Raw genomic sequence first — 16,551 nt, 5'->3', positions numbered from 1 at the left:
TACCACTCCCATCTTTTTCTGTAGCCCTTGAGCCTGCATTGCAGAGTGATCTTAATAATAGCTATAGCAAGCTGGCTGTGCCCTTGGTCCAAAAGAACGGGGATTACAGTTTAAGACGTGTCTGCAAAGTGTAAGCAAGCACTTCCCACTGGAAGGGTGCATACCCATACACATGGAAGCAGCAGAATTTGTCTCACTGGGATTCACCTTCCTGGGAATATATCTACACCCTTGTCCAGACATCACTCTCCTGTTTAATAAGGATGGATGGTTTTTAAGGTCTGTCCTACTACAATCCTTTATAAAGATAGACCTCCTGTTTATGCAGGTTTTAGGTTGGTACTCTTAAATGGTTAGCATCATTTAAAGCATAAAAGGAGCAAGTCATTCAACATTTTAGGTAATTTCCAAAGCCCAGGGCTCCTACTTAAACCATGCAAGCTACCCCATTCATTCACCAAGAAAACCCTCAACAGCTGGGCCTGCATGGAGTGGTTATATTTCAAGATTTTTCACAGGGGTTACAATATGACAGTCCCCACCCCAGTCAGGCACCAAGATAAAAAGTAGGGACTTAAAACCACACCCCAATTCTTCAGCCTGAGCCATCACATGCTTTCACAATCTCCTGGCCTCCCCTAGGCCCTAAGCCAGGGCTTGGGCAGAGAAATGGAGGGACAAAGAAATTACATTGCCACCTGAGAAACCTCAGAGGGGAGGACCCAGCCTTAGCCTCCCTCCTCCCAAGTGCAAAATGTGTAAACAGAGTAAACAGAAAACAAAAAAAAGTGCAGTCTAAATGGCCCCCTTTCCTGCTCCTTAGGGTTTGGGCAGAAAAAGTAGAGCAACAAGTTGGACTTTCATGTTGCCTCACCACTGGCCGAATTCATTGGGGTGAAGCAGGAAGGGGCCTGTTTGCCCTTAACCATCTCTAGGGCAGTATTTATCCTTCATTGCCACAGCTGCCAGTGTCCCTAGAGTTTATCAGGTGACTTGGTTAGGGGTCAGTCTCCCTTGAGCCCAACTTAAGGCTGGGACAGCCCTGTCTTTATTGATTATGTGGCGCATATATATTACTTATATAAATATTTCTCTATGTACAGGGATAAGGGTGGCTTTCAGGGAGGGAGGGAGGCTGGGGGCCGCAAGGCTTCACCACTGTTGGCGTTGTCCAGTTCAGTGCTGTCACAGTCTGAGTCCTCAGAGCTGGGAGGGCCCTGTAAAAAAGGCAGTGAGGTGAGACTCAGCATCCTGGCAAATAGATTCCTTCAGAATCCGTCACTGAGATCTTTGTAGTAACAAGTTAGTGATTTTACTGTCTCTAAATATCAGTTGTTCAGGCCATTCTCCAAGGCACCAGACTTTAAGGATTTCCCCCGGTTGCAATTTATAGTTAGCATGCAAGCAACCTTAGTAAGTATGCTAAGCCTCCTAGATTCTACCAGGTGAATATTTGCTCTTTGTCTTCAGTATGGGAGAGAACATTATCTCCTTAGTGGCTCTCAAATGGTCCAGGTGTCTCCTCCCTGGTCGGTACCTAGTTGGTGTGACGTACCTGCTCCCCTCTGAGTAGGTCGTGGTGTGGGACGGGCAAGGAGCTGGGTTCTGGGCCAGTAACCACCTCAGAAGCTGGTGGGTCCAGTGGGATTTCTGAGCCCTGCGAGCACATGTCATCAGACCGCTCATCTGGCCGCTCATCTGTGTTGGTACTGCCAACTTCAGGTGTGCCACTGGGGGAAGGCTCACTAGCTGTGCCTTCCTCCCCATCTGATGGATTCTCTGAGCTGAAGGTAGAGAGTGACTGGCGCATTTTCAGGCCCTGAGGCCACCTGTTTGTGGGAACAACCAGGGTTAGAGCTTGACTAGACCTCGCAGTTTGGAAAGGGAAGAATGCATTACCTCCTAACTCCGTCACTCACCTCTGGCTTGAGGTCAGTTCCACTTCACTGTCAACCTCTCCTTCCTCTTCCTCCGACGAGATGCCACGCTTCTGTAAGAGACAAGCGGACTGGTCAGAGGAGGAAAGAGACCAGGAACTCAGGATAGGGAAACAAGGTTACAAAGTGTCAGGAAGGATGAGGAACCTAAGGTGGGAGCGACAATGGGGAGGAGGGACGGGAAGAGCTCAGGACGCGTCCCATACTTTACCTGACTTCGGGTGACGGCGGCCCTGTACAGCAGTGCGGCTGGGGTCAAGTGCTGGGACCCAGCCCGGCTTCCTCCCCGTCCCGCCGGCCCTTCCCTTCCAGTTCCCAGCAGCCCTACACCGTCACCAGGTCCTACTGCTGGAGGTGGCTCCCCTTTGGCTCCCCCTGGTGAATCCGGGCTGGTGGAGCCAGGTGCTGAGCCCTCGCTTGGGGGTGTGTCTCCCCGCGCTGGAGGTGGTGAGCCAGGATCCCCAGCTCCCCCTGTAGCCCCCCTGCCCCGGGCTCCTAGTGCTGCTGACAGCAGATCTGGCGATGATGAAGACATCTTTCGGAGCAGGAGATCATGGTGGAGCCCCCGGAGGGCTGGAGGGCAGGCTTCCCAGGCTGAGGGTCCCCCTCCTAGGCCCACAGGGCTTCCTGGTCCCCCAGGTTCATGGGGTGGCACAGCTGCACGAAGCCCAGGCAGGTCCCCACAGCTGCCCTTGGCGCTGGCCTTGCGGTGACGAGTCTTGCCACGGCGACTCCGTCCTGGTGAGGGGGGGCCCTTAGCACACCCAGGAAGCCCCACCCCACTCAGGGCTGCATCTAGTTTGGGTAGCAAAGACTCAGTCTTGAGGATATCTGGCCTGGTGGGAGAGGGAAAGTGCAAGTTGGAGATTTAACACATTACTTAGGCAATAAGAGGCACCTCTCTCCCACCTAAGTATCATCTTCCTGGCATTCTTGAGCCCTACACCTGTCTCTCCAGCATCCCCTTGCCATTCTGGAATCATGGCACTTGTCAATTCTGGTTGGTCCTACCTTTTGCTGTGGGGTGACAGTTTCTGTGGGACATTCCTCTTCTTGATGAGTTTCTCCATTGTGTTCCCATGCAGCAGGCCCCGGGAAGGGTGTGACTTCAGCAGACCTGGACACCGCCGCTCTAAAGCTTGCTCCCTCCTAAAGACAAAACACCTTAGGCATGTGACCAGGAAGCTGGGCCAAGGCTCAGTAGACTCTGGGAGTCAGGCACAGCTTCAGGAAGATGGGAGTTGGTGCATGAGGGCGTGTGTGGTTACCTGAGTAGCTCCCGTTCCTTCAGCTCCAGTTGCAACATAAGGGCATTAAGTTCCATGTACAGGTTGTTGGCTCTCTCCAGTTTCCGCTCATAGTGTTCCCTGATGTCCAGGGCATGTCTGAAATGGGTAGAAGTGTTCAGAGGTGAGCTGGCTTCACCTGCTGCCATCATTGATCCCAGTCTCTGGGAACTGCTCTACTGGCCCTGCAGTTGGTGAAGTCACCTTGCCAAACACAGGCACACACCTGAGCTCCTCCCTCCTCCGCATCACCAGCTCCTCTTCTAGGCGGTGCAGACAGGTCCCTTCTGACTTAATTTTTTCAAAATGCAGCTTTACCTCTTCACGCCACTCTGCCTGGGGGTGGAGAAACATTTAGCAGTGAGGGACATCCCTCTACCTGTCAGACCTGTAGAAAGCCTCTGCAGGTGCCTGTGCTGTTGCAAACTGGTGTGTGGGAGCCCAAAGGATTGGGGCACAGAATCAACCAAGACAGGTCCCGGCCCTTCAAGAGCTGATCTGCCCGTCCCCAGCCACCCTTCTTCCCAGCCTCCCCTCAAAGGGTATCATTATTTCTGCAAAGAGAGGGAGCTGGGGCATTCATCTTCCTCTCCACAGCACACCTGGGACTTAAAGTAAGTCTCCTGGGGTGTGGAGAGTACGTCGGCTGAGGCGATATCCAGATGCAGTAGGATCTGTCGGAATGATGGGCGGTTTCGTGGTTTGCTGTTCCTAGATGGAATGAAGTTTGGGGGGAGAGGCATTTCAGGGAGGTTCAGGAAGGAATTAGAGCACCCTTTCCCAAAGTGTGTCCTGGTCCTGGAGAATCCAACCCTAGGATGTTTGCTGTGACAAAAGGATTCCCTGGTCAACTAGCCAGGACATGTTACAATCTGTAGTACATCAAAGTCCTGCAGTAAGGAAACCTATTTAATTCTGTCTTCCAACTTGTCTGCCAAAACAAACCTTTTTGAGTACCTCCATTAAAAAAACACTTCAGGAAATGCTTAATGAAAGATTAGAAATCTCCCACCTTCCTCCATGGTCTAGGTTTCAAACAAGGATGCGAGGCCCTGGCCTTCCAGGGAGTGTTCTGAGGCAGTCTACCTGAGGTCCAACCAGCCACGCTCAGCGGCTGTGCTGGTCCTTCACTGGCACTTCATAAGCATCCTCTATATCAGACATTGCTGTCCCTACTTTGCAGATAAGGAAATAGGTCACATACACCCCTGCAGACTGTTGGTCACTCCAACTTCTCTCAGTTCTTTATCCTAGTGCCCCTGATCCACACTGAATCCTAGGGTCTTGGAGAGCCATATTTGGGAGCACGGTTCCCCTTTCCCTGTTGAGGATTCTGGGCCTGGATGTCTGGATCCTGGGTGCTGGCTAACCATCATCCATACTCCCTTGCTTCCCAGGTGGTCCTTACCAGCACTGGCGAAGCAAGATTTTGAAGCCGTCTGGGCAGCTGGAGGGCACAGGTAGATGGAGACTGTTGCTTCCCACACCCCAGATGATGGCTGAGGAATCTACATCTTTGTAGGGGATCTCACCAGTCAGCAGCTCCCACAGCACCACACCAAAGGACCTAGGGATAAGAGGGGACATCACTTTGGAGGAGGGCCTCTTCCAGAGGCCCTGGTTACTGCAGGCTAATCTCACATGCACTCAGGCCCTGAAACAACCCTCTCCCCAGCCCCCGCTGGCCACCTGCGACCCTCAGTCCTCAACCTGGCCCTCACCAGATGTCAACCTTCTCAGACACAGGTTCATTGCGGATCACTTCAGGGGCCATCCAGGCTACTGTCCCTGCAAAGGACATCTTGGTGCTCTTGTCACTCAGCTCCTTGGAAGTGCCAAAATCGGAGATCTTCACCACATCGTCGTAGGTGATTAGCATGCTGGTAAAGAGTGTAGTCAGCTGGGGTTCGCGCCCCTCCACGCGCCTCGTCTAGCTGCAGCAACTCTTTTACTGTTTGAAGTCATTTGGGACACCCAGAAACGGAGGGCTTACCACAGCCCTCTCGAGATAGGGCTGTCACTTGGGGAGGGTTTCTGACATGGCCATGTGGACTTTAGAACAGGGTCTGAAAGCAGGGAGATGGCCACATTGCCCTGGGTGGGGATACCTATGGAGACCGCAGATGCTTCTCTCTGCTTGCTCGCTTACTCACTTGGGGGACTTGAGGTCTCGATGGATAATCTTGTGCAGGTGCAGGTAGTTCATGCCGCCGGCGATGCCCATGGACCAGTCAACCAGCAAGGAGGGTGTGACAGGGCGGCCAGCCCGCAGCACCTCATACAGCTGGCCCTGGGCGCAGAACTCCATAAGGATGCAGTAGCAGGGAGCCTGGGTGCACACACCCCTGGGGGCCGAACACAGTGGGATGAAGGCCTCAGCCATCCCAACAGTCCCGTGATTCACACCTGGTACCCCCTTCCCAACTGTGCCGTTTTGGCACCCACTGCAGGAAGATCCCTTGCTACCCAAGTAGGTCTCTGCCCTCAACAGAGTACCACGGCCCCTGCCCTGGACCTTACTTGAAGGTGATGATGTTTGGGTGCTTCAGCTTTCGCAGGTGCTTGATGTCAGTTTCCTTCAGGTCCCGCACCTTCTTCACAGCCACCTCCTCCCCATGGAAGCGCCCCAGGAAGACGGCGCCCTGGGCCCCTGAGCCCACCCACTGCAGGTCCAGGATTTCCTCAAAGGGGACCTCCCAAAGGTCTGTGGACAGGAGGTACAGTGCCATAGGCTCAGAGAGTCACACTCAGGGCCTTGGGGTGGTCAGGCACGGGGGAAAGCCTGGGGTTGGCTGAAATGACTCAAGGAGGGTGAGGTAGAAAAGCACCTAAAACGGGCCAAGAAGATTAGATTTGAGGGGACAGGGGAGGAAATGAAGAGGTGGCCTGAAATAAAGCTGGGGAGTCAGTGGCTGATGGACAAGTAAGGGGCGGGGACTGGGCTCTGGGGGGCGGTGAAAAGGGTCATTGGGCGACTTTGGTGTGGCTGTCCAAACAGATCTCGGGCTTAGGGAGACAGGGTAAGGGCCCCCTTATGGACACAGCCTACCTTCCTGCTGCTGCTTGTGCTCCGTGGAGTAGGCTTTGCCAATCATGGTCCAGACAGGGCGCAGGCAGCCGAAGAGGCCCTCCAGGAACCCGCTGCCGCTCTGGCACTGGAGCCGCACCTCATCCGCTCGGACCCTGGACGCTCGACTCTCAGGGGACCCAGTGGCTCCCCCTGGGCCCCCTGCATCCTGCTCGTGGAGCTGCAGGACACTGTTGGCAAAAGGCTCAGGGGGCGGCTCTCCACCTGGGGAGGGGCTGGGCCCGCCCCCGCCCTGCCCCCCGAGTGGCACTACGTCTCGGAGTACACACTGGGTAGGCGTCAGGTCCTTCTCGGGGGTGCAGTCGGAAGTGTCTGGGTCCAGCTTGCGCATTGATGCCTCGCTCAGGGTGGACACAAAACCCCCAAAGGAAGGGGAGGGTGTGCGGGTCTCATGGAGGCAGGCCATGGCCTCTGGGCCCCAGTGTGGTGGTAAGCGGTGGGCCCTGTGGGAAAAAGAGGGAGGAGCTGTCAAAGTCACAGGTGCCCAGCTCAGATACATAGAGGCAGAGGCATGACTTGGGGAGCTAGGCACACAAGAATACTTCTTGAAGTAACGCATAGCTTCAGGTACCCATCTACCTCCAAGTTTCACCTGGGACCCATCTTGGGAAACCTGATACACAGGCTTCCTCTGTAGCATCTACTAGTAACCTAAGTCTTCCTTACTCAGGTATACAGGCAACATACCTAAGTATCACTCTCAGGCAGACACAGCTAACAGCCCTGCTCAGGTAGATACTGGGAAAGTATGTCCCAATCTCAAGTATGGTTAACAGACTAGTTCCCTTCTCCCTGTAAGATTACTGTAATCACCTCTGGAAAACATGTTTCTTTCACTTGAGGCTCAGGTGCACACATGTGTTGTATGAGGGTCTTTCAGATACACAACTTTTACTTTGAGTCTCAATCTTACACACATTAACAGTAACATGTAGGCTTCCCTCACACTGAAGCAAACGCAGATGACACTGCTCAGACTGTGCCGCTGAGGCACTCTCAGATGACATTTCCACCCCTCCTGTGTACGGTGATACACCTGGGCCTCACACTCATGCACTTGATACATGATCCTGCTGAGAGTCTTATCCTGAGGCACACTCAAGGCTCACATCTGAGTCTCTCTCTCAGGTGCTCGCAGCTACACACCTGGGCTGATCCAAGTAACAGCTGATCAGTTCTGTGCCCAGCACAGACACAGAGGGAAAAAGGTAGAAGTGTCCATGGATGATGCAGAAACTGTCAGGACAGGCTGTGCAGCCTACTCACTGCATCTCCCCCTCTCCACCCCCCACCCCATCTTATCCCTCCTATTAGTCGAGCTGCTCCCTCAGGGGTCAGTTAGAGAAGGGCCTATCTCCTTTCCTCTTCATTACTCTATCCCCTACTTCCTAGCTTTCCAATCAATGGAGATTTGTCCCAATTGATAGCTGACCTCAGCCAAGTTGTCTCTGAGCCTTGATTTCTCCAACTGCACAAAGGGGTAGACTAGCTATCGTTCAGGTACAGCAGATGTTTCAGCCTGACACCAGAAGTCATCTCATCTTCCATCTCCCACCACATCTTGCCAGTTACCAGATTCTGAGAGGTAAGGATTTCGGAGGCCAAAATTCCTAACAACTACTCAGTATAGTGGGGTCCCTCTTTGACCCCCTGCACTGGAGCTTCTGAGTCACTACTGAAGAGGGGTGGCAGGAATCTACAATAAAAAGGACTCTCTGGGTGGGGATGTATGCACAGAGAGGCTTGGCACCTCTGATGGGCTCAGCTCTTGTAACCATTCCCAGGCCTCTCAAATACCTAAGTGTTTAACAAGCACCTGAGGTGATTCTTATGCCTGGCACATCGGGAAAGACCAGAACCAATGCCTTACTAGTTTCTCTTCTCTATTCCACATTACTGCCTTAATTCAGGCCTCATTAGCTGTCACCTGACCTAGGACAACTGCCCCTTGAATGGTCTCCAAGTTCTTCCAAGACCCTCCTCCACCCCATTCTCCACCACCTTTAGAAGGATCTTTCTAAAGCACAAACTGGCCTTTTGGAGCTCCCCTTTTCTTCAAACCCTCTAGTAGCCCCTCCTTGGTCCTGTAGCCTCGCCTCCATGCTCTTGGTCCCTCCCCAGCCTCACTATCCACTGCTGTTCATACCCAGGCCATACTGAACTGAGACTGTTCCCCAGCTTCATCAGGTGTTTGGGTCAGGACACCTAATGAGAATGGCTCACACTTATGGAAAGCTACCACCCACATTAGCCTCTGTTGTAGGTTCATTAGCTTATTTAATCCTAAAATCTCTTCACTTAGGCGTGTAAGTTACTGGCATTTGACAGAGAGAGGTATTAGAGGTCTTGAATAACCTGCCCAAAGTACTTCAGCTAGGATGAGGCTCCAGCTCAGTGCCCAGTCGTTCTCAGTCTGGAAGGTGCTTCTCACACACCATCTGTTGTCCTCCAAGTCTCACTTCATCCTGGAAGTGGGCCCCCTCCCCATGCTCTGAGTTAATGTCCCTTCTTAGCTGTGCTTCCTCCATCATGGCTCCCATGATCCTGGAGGCACAGTGCGGTCGGGCGTCTGGTTCCTTTGAGAGCCTGTACTCCTGAGAGTTACGACGCAACATGGGATCCCAGGGCTTCCAACAGCATCCAGAGCGCATGAAGGTGCCCAGTTAGGTGCAACCACTGCTCTATGCATCCGAGGATCGTCCTAGGGACCACATGTACACTACGCAAGCATTAGCTCCCAGGGAAGGAGGTATTATTATAGGTCTCTTTACATTCTTGAGAAAACCGAGGCTCAGAAAGATGAAATTCCAGCCTCCGGACCCCCAACATATCCTGCGAGATAACGGCGGCTTCAAGAAGTGAGATGCACATAGTAAGACGAACGGCAGGCCAAGCAACGTGCCAATTCGCTGGAGAACCCCAGGGCTTTTGCCTGCGCCCCCTCAAGTCGGCCGCCCCTTTGGACCGCTGAGAACGAAGGCTGGGGCTCCCGGCGCTCCGCCCGGGCGGGTCTGCAGGGAGGGCTGGCGGGACTGGGACGCTCAGACAGCTAGCAGCCAGAGTGAGGGCGGTTCGCAGCGGAGAGGAAGGGGTTACGGCCCCAGCGCCCCCTCCCCCTTCCCGACCTCCTTCCTGGCCGTCACGTGGAGCGGGGCTGGGGGCGGGGCGGGGGCCCGGCCGCGAGAGGAGGGGGTCCGGGAAGGGACGCAGCGGGTTGGGGGAAGCGCTGGGCGCTGCGGCGTAACCATGACGACTGGACCCGAGGCGGCGCGTGAAGTCACCGGGACAAGATTAGCCCGGAGTCACGTGAGCAGCGACCGCGGGGGTGGGGCCGCGCCAGGGCCCCGCCCCTGACCTGGGCTGGCCCACGTGCTGGTTGCGGGCTCGGAGGCAGGGACCACCGACCCCAGCTACCCACCACCTCTGCGTCCCGTCTTCCCCTTGTCCACCCCCGTCCCCGAGTGCAGCGGAGGGAGAGCTGTGGTGGTGAAGAGAGGGGACTTGGGTCGGCATTGAGGGTGCGGTGCCGTAGAGAAAGCAGGAAATGGGAAAACGGGGAGACTGGGCAGGAGAAAGGGCGAAAGGCAGACCAGAAAAGGAGGACCTGGCTAGCTGAGAAACAGAAGAGCGTGAAACGCAGGGAGAGGCAGTCCTAAGAAGGATGGGCTGAAAAACTGATTTGGGAAGCAAAGGACACGGAAAAAGGAGCTGAATGAAAGGGGTTTCAAAAACAGATCTGTGCCCTCCCCGATTCCTTTCCTATTTAGAAGCTGAGTTCTAAGTAGGTACAACACCTGGCTTTTTAAAGGAATTTTTCAGCCTTCATCTGGTGTTTGGCAACCAGGAGGATTAGGCATAGAGAGGGTGACACGCTCTACGACACTTGAAACTGATCTTTCCTCCAGGTGCCCAGGCCTCCCCAGGGGGCCCTCCTGTATCCAGGGCCGGCAGCTGGGGAGAGAGAGAAGCCATTTCACCTGTTTGTCTTTTCGGGCAGTGGAAGAAGCTGAAGAAATAGTGGATGGGACCAAAGAAAAGGGAGAGAACCCAGCCAGGCTCAACCCACCCTTTCCCCGTTCTCAGGCTAATGACAGCTCTTGCAGATTGACCTGAAGGAGTGAGTGCATGTGCGTGTGTGTGGTGAGGGGAGTGGAGGTGGCGGAGCTGGGGCCCCAGGGAATTCTAGTAAAGGAGAGATTCCTGTCTCCCAGCACACACCCTCTCTCTGTGTCCTTTATCTCTGACCTGCCAGCTGTGTCCCACTGCCCCCCAGCTGGGCCTTGGCGCCGAGGGTTTGGAGGGGGATATCATGGCTAGGAGCCCCTGGCCCAGACACTCGGTCACCCTGGGGGAGGGGAACTGTCTCCCTGGCCATCAATTATGCAGAGCATGGGGGAAGGGCTGGGATGTGACAGGAGCGGGTGGATCTGTCAGTCATTCTGTCAACCATATTTATCAAATGCTCACTGTGCAGAACTCTGCTTCAGATTGGGTATGGTCAGAGTGGTCTGTAAATTATGCAAAAGAGGCTCTTTGGACACCCTGGGAGGCCCCAAATCAGTTTCAGGTACCAGATTCTCTGTTTGCTGGTGGTACTGTGGGGGCAGGGAGTACCTCACCCTGCCAACCTTGGTTCTCCTGCCCGAGAGGCTGGAGGCCTGTGGCAAGGCAACCCTTTAAGTCCTTTCTCTCTCCCTCCTGTTTAATAGCAGAGTGTCAACGCCAGGCTGCTTGTCTGGCTGTCTTGGGGGTTCAGTTGAGAGGCCAGGCCATCTGTCTAAGTCTTGGGCTCCCATAATGAGCCCTCGCCACTGTCTTGGACTCTTGTTTTGCACTCAGGAAAGGGAGGAAGATTCCCTCTCTCTCTTGAGTGGGGGTGTAAGGAATGTCTTCCCAGGGAAAGGAGACCCAAGACTTGGGACGGGGAATTATCTCCGTGGAGGCTTTGAGATCCTGAGAGAATAAAGGACTCTAACCCCTCCTGACCAAGGCTCCTGGCCACTTGGCTGCAGCTTTTGTTTTGCTTCTTACAGAATCCATGGTCCTGGCCCCAGGATTATTTTCAGCTGGAAAGAAGTACAGCTTTTCTGTTGTGTCCTCCTGAGGGGGGGAATGCCTTCCCCTGAGAGCCAGGGTAAAACTGGAGATCACCCCTAACTCCAGGCCCCCAGCCTCACACAGGTCCAGCCCCTAAACCTCTAGCCAGCACCACCTCTTCTTCCGGTAGAGTAGGTACCGAAAGGGCTGGGAGGGGGCAGTACTGCTTAGGAAAAAAGGAACCAGCTTTGGATTTGGAGAGATCAGAACTAGAACCTTGGTTTTGTCACAAATTAGTTTAAGGAACATAATCCCTCTGAGACTCCCAACCCTACCTTATGGGGTAAGGGAGGGTTAAGTAAGATGATGTAGGGAATGCCATGAGCACAGTGCCAGGCTCCTGGCTTTGTCTTTCTGGTTGGCTGGACACCACGTCTTTCTCTGTAGACTCTGGAGCCTGGAGAGGCCATCTCTTCTCTCTGGTCAGAAGGGAGACTTGGGTCTCCAACCTTCTATTTCCCCAGGACGTAACTTGTTTTCAGGTCCCTGGGGAACCAGGTCCCAATGGCAGTGGTGTGCTAGAGCCCCCCGTCCTTCCTCTGCAAATCCTTATATCCCACCTCCTCTGAACTGAGGAGGAAGGCCTCCTTCTCTGCACCCTGTCCTCACGCCATGGCTCTCATGGCCCAGGATCACCCCTCAGCCCTACCGTTAAGGTGTAAGGGGAAGGGGAGGCAAGGAGCAAGGTATGGTGGGTCACAGGGGTCCCTGCTACTCAGGACTTCAGGTGGGCCTGGAAGAAGTTCTCCGTATTTTTAACAAATTGTTTCTGAACCAGGTGCTATTAAAAAAGATCTGGAAGGACAGATACCAATGTATAACCATTTCTAAGTAGATGGAATTGTGGGTATTTTATTAAGAAATTTAAAAACCTATTTTAAGTTGAAAAAGAAGAAACAAAAATTACAGAATGTCTATTATCGATTTCTGTCACTCAGCCTTGGACAGTAAGATAGGAAGGGAGGATGGATGACCGGAGAAGCAGAGTGGCTTGGTTGAGGTCCTGTCTCTGCTCTTGACCGCAGTCTCCAGCTGGGTGACCTGGAGTACGAGACTTTTTTTTTTTTGGCCGCGTGGCATGAGGCATGTGGGATCTTAGTTCCCTGACCAGGGATTGAACTTGTGCCTCCTGTATTGGGAGCGTGGAGTCTTAACCACTGGACCGCCTGCAAACTCCCTGCCTGAGACTTAACAAACCTCAGTTTCTTCATCTCTAAAGGGGAACAGTGCTCACTAATTCACACGGTGGCAATGCAAGCTATCACGTGGGTAAGAACACAGGCTCTAGGTCAGACAGACCTGGATTCAAATCCTAAACTCTTTGGCCACTGATTATTTTATTTTGAACAAGTTACTTCTTAAAGTTTCAGTTTCCTCATCCCTAAAATAGAGATTATTATTACACTACCTCTCAGTATTGTTATGAGCGGTATTGAGATAATCCAAATAAAGTTCGTGGGCCTGTTACCTGGCATACAGGAAGCTCCCTATAAATATTAGCATATGGAAAGCACCTAACAAGCAGCAGTAGGTTTTTTATAAAGGGTGTCCCTTCCCTTCTTTGCCCTGTCTGCCTCCTCAAAGCAAGAGGCAGAGGGGATGGTACAGATGGAGAGGGAGTTGGGTAAACATAGGGGATAGAAAAGGGAAGAAAGAAAGAAGGAACCAGAGGAAGATCCTTAGTCTACTCTGGAGTAAGCACCCCTGCCTCCTCATCACCTTTCTCCAACACACAGCTGCCCCTAGTTCTTCAGGGAGCAAATGAAGCAGACAGACCAGTGTCTGTGGTCAGCCATTGTGAAGCTCCCGGGTCCCCTGCTGGCGTCATTTCCACACTATCCTCTGTTCTGCCCCAACGGGGACTCCTGAAAGGGTTGATTCCCTAATCCTTTCTTTCTCCCAGCCCAGCAGGGCAAGGTGGAACTGCCTGTGCTAAGTCACAGGGCGAGTCCAGGGTAGCGGGTACTAGAATTTAGGGTCCTCTTTCTGGCAAAGCAAGAGGAGCACGTCATCACCTCTCAGGGAGGAACCTACAAACAGCAGTCAGACTTCAGATGGGTCCTGCCTTCCTTAGCTGGAAAGACACCCAGGAAGTCCTGAGCCACTTTATGTAAACTTCTTGACTCCTGCCCTTAACTGGGTTGAATTACAGGATGGATACTTAGTTGCTTGTTTTCACAAGTGCTGGCATTAGTGTCTCACACCGCTGGTCTTCCCAGCATCCCCTGGTCCCCACAGTGAGTGAGTGGATGGGTGGCCGGCTGGAGAGGGCAGAATTTTTTTCCACCCTTAAGTGTGAGATAGGAGCGAGCAGGCCCTAAAGCTTCAGAGACACTTCAGTGTCTGATCAGGAAGACCCAGGGCTTTTACTCAGGTCCTTTCCTTCCTGAATCCCTCCTACTTGCCTTCCCTGGGTATGACCCTCTGGCTGAAAAATCAGAGCTCTCAAAGCCATGGAGTCCATTCTGTGAGCTGGAGGGGAAATGGTGTTTAGAGGGAGGAACTGACTGTGGCTTGAGAGGACCCTGAGTGTGGGAGGGACCTCGTGTGCACCCCTTCCTAAGGCCCTGACCTGCTCTCCTCCCAAGAGGGAGCAGGTGAGGGAGCTAAATGGTGGGACTTTTCCTTCAGTTCTAAGGGACACCCCACTATTTCCTTCCACTGTCCATGCACACTCTGACCCCTTAGCCGAGGCCATGGTTAGAGGAGTTTTAACTCTGTGGAAAGGATTCTTGCTTATTTTTAGGCCAAGGAGTTTAAGGAGTGTGTAGGGGAAAGGCAAGAGGTTCATGAAAGGCCTGGACTGGGGAAATGGGTTAGGGGAGCCAGAGCAGATGGAGATGGAGAAGGGAGAAAGCCATATAAGGATGGGGGAGGGGAAGATGACCATCACCTGGGCATCCAGGAACAGGTGCTGTCTGCCTATAATCCTCAGGTCCAGCCTGCAAAGTGTGCCTGTGCGCGGGCGAGGGGTGGGGAGGACGAGTGAGGGACCCATGAGGCCTTGTCCTTCCTCTCCTTCCCTGTGGGGCTGAAACTCTTCCTCCTCCTCCTTTCCTCTCCCCCTTCCTGAGGGTGAGTGGGAGGAGAGGAAGATGTTCTCTTGCCCGCTGTCCTTTACGTCTGTCCCCCAATCATCCCCCCCACCCCCACCCCATACACTCCTTTCCAGCTTTGGAGGCCCTTGCCTCCAAGCTGGGCCGCGGCGTCCCTCGGCTCGGTTCCCCTCCTTCCCATCCCCACAAGCGGCGGGTCCAGGTCCCCAGTTCCTCCATCCCGTCTCAGCATCCCCGTGCCACCCTCCCCACACCCCGCCCCATCTTGCGTCCCGACCCTCCCTGGTACCTGGATCCCAGGACCCAGACCCATCCCTGCCCCCCACCCTCCACAACTCGGCCCGGCTCTCACCTCGGGGGCTCCGCGGCCGCAGCACAAAAGGCGGCGCTGCTGCAGCTCGGCTCCGGATGCTGCTCCCGCCTCCTCCTCCTTCTCCTCCTCCTTCCCGCCTCCCCCCGCTGCCCTCGACCGGACCAGGGGCGCCGTCACAGGCGATGCTCGTGAGGTGTCCGGGTGCACGGGTGTGTCAGTTCCAGCTTTCTCCCCCCACCCCCCGACCCCAAACCCCGTCCTCACACGGCTTGAACTCCCGCTCCTTCCGAGGCCCCCGCCCCAGGCCCCCCGGGACGGACACGCCCTGAGCGGGGGATGCTGCGCTGGAGCCACGGCCTCTTAAAGGAGCCCGCTGCTGCCATCCGGCACACTCCAGGCTAGTCCCTGGCCCGTCTGGTCCTCGCACCTCCCTGCTGGCGGTGACCTGGAGCGATCCCACCCCCGACCTTAAGCCCTATGACCGGTCTTATAGGCTCCTTCCTATACCCTGAGACAGCAACCCCTCAGATGGGAACCCCCTCCTCCGCTCAGCGCTCTTGCATCGCTCCCCCTGTCAAACGATCTTGCCTGTCTTCTTTTCCCTAATTGCCACCACTCCGGGTCCACCAATTGGAATCCAGTCAGCTCGACGCCCCGTCCCTTTCCAGTGTTCCTGGATGACCCCTCGTTTTTATTCCAAGATTCCATCGGACCTCTAGCCCCGCACGGAGCAAGCCCATCTCGTCTCTGACCCATTCCCAGAACCCTCATTAGAGTCAGACAGACATTTTTCGTGATTTCTTTCTCTCCAAGGTCACAAAAATTTCCCTACATCTTTCACGTCAGTGGCTGTGAGACTTTGGCGAGGAGGAAATGGAACTCTGGGACCCAAAAATACGGGTTCTGTTCCTCACAGATTAGTCGATTAATCTTAAGAGGCCAGAATTCTCTCTTGCCCTCTCTTTAGCTGAGACCCGGGCCACAGGCAGAGGGAATGAGACCACTATTTGCCTTAGTCCTTCTAATCTTGTCTCTTATAGCTTGATTCTCAGGCCCCGGAGGGTATCTCCTAGCGTAAGGGGAAAAGGTGTAGGTCCATTCTAAAAAGGCTTTAGAAGATAAGCGGAAATCGACAGGCTGCAGAATTAATGAGAAGGGTGGTGAAGGGCAACACAGGAAAAAGAAGCAGGTTCTGTAAGACGAAGGCCCGAGAGCCAGACGATTAGGCCAAAGGCTGAGGGCTAACTGAGACTGAGGTGCACTAGGATTTACAACTGCCCCAGCTCAGAGGGGCAGAAAATAGTCGCCTCCCGCGTCCAGGCAGGGCCCACCCTCCCAGACTGCAAAGAGTCAGCAACCGACAGCGGCCTCTCACCTGGGCCAATCACAACCTTTTCTCAAGAAAGAGGCGGAGTCAAGAGGGTTGACTCTTCCCTTGTCCCCGCCCCTTTAGATGAGGTAACCAATCGCCATCCACCTGGAGCGAGCACGCAAAATCGGGAATAGCCAATTATGCCGCGAAACTTTTCGCGCATGCTGCCTCCCAGCTGCGACAAAGATGGCGCTCGAGCTCCTGGGTTCTGTAGTTTTCTCGGTACCCGAAGCATTCCCTCCCAACCTTCCTAGGCTCGGGTTCGCCCTTACTGCCCCGCCCCCAGCCACTTCCACTCTACTCGTACGCATGCCCCGAGCCCGAGCCCTGGGGCGAGGAGACGCGGAAGGAAGGAGGCGGGACGTTGTTAAAAACAAAACAAAAAACAAAAAAACCACCCTC

At 54.2% G+C, this 16,551-nt stretch overlaps 1 protein-coding gene across 3 annotated transcripts; it reads right to left on the bottom strand.

The window, feature by feature from the left end:
- Positions 1–85: 85 nt before the first annotated feature.
- Positions 86–14,993, bottom strand: MAP3K12 (mitogen-activated protein kinase kinase kinase 12). Of its 3 annotated transcripts, XM_065934287.1 has the most exons (16): positions 14,817–14,993; positions 14,302–14,363; positions 6,581–6,754; positions 6,273–6,481; positions 5,744–5,927; positions 5,377–5,568; positions 4,945–5,103; positions 4,632–4,790; positions 3,826–3,934; positions 3,450–3,559; positions 3,206–3,322; positions 2,949–3,086; positions 2,149–2,773; positions 1,920–1,990; positions 1,556–1,829; positions 86–1,217 (listed from the first exon to the last, which is right to left on the bottom strand). In XM_065934287.1, exons 2-16 carry the CDS (start codon positions 14,307–14,309, stop codon positions 1,119–1,121), a joined length of 2,628 nt encoding a protein of 875 aa, XP_065790359.1. In that variant the 5' UTR covers positions 14,310–14,363; positions 14,817–14,993; the 3' UTR covers positions 86–1,118. The 3 variants fall into 3 exon arrangements, with proteins under 3 accessions (XP_065790359.1, XP_065790356.1, XP_065790358.1); XM_065934284.1 differs by having other exon boundaries at positions 6,273–6,754; XM_065934286.1 differs by lacking the exon at positions 14,302–14,363 and having other exon boundaries at positions 6,273–6,754.
- Positions 14,994–16,551: the final 1,558 nt, after the last annotated feature.

Source organism: Muntiacus reevesi, chromosome 4 (assembly GCF_963930625.1).
Source record: "Muntiacus reevesi chromosome 4, mMunRee1.1, whole genome shotgun sequence".
Taxonomy (NCBI): Eukaryota; Metazoa; Chordata; class Mammalia; order Artiodactyla; family Cervidae; genus Muntiacus; species Muntiacus reevesi.
The sequence above is the reverse complement of the archived record's forward strand: the minus strand, read 5'-3'. Positions and strand labels throughout refer to the sequence as shown.

Coding starts and splice junctions, on each gene's coding strand:
- MAP3K12 (XM_065934284.1), bottom strand. Junction 3,323..3,449: donor CGGAGGAGGGAGGAGCTCAG/GTGTGTGCCTGT, acceptor TACCCATTTCAG/ACATGCCCTGGACATCAGGG. Junction 1,218..1,555: donor ACCTACTCAGAGGGGAGCAG/GTACGTCACACC, acceptor CCTTTTTTACAG/GGCCCTCCCAGCTCTGAGGA.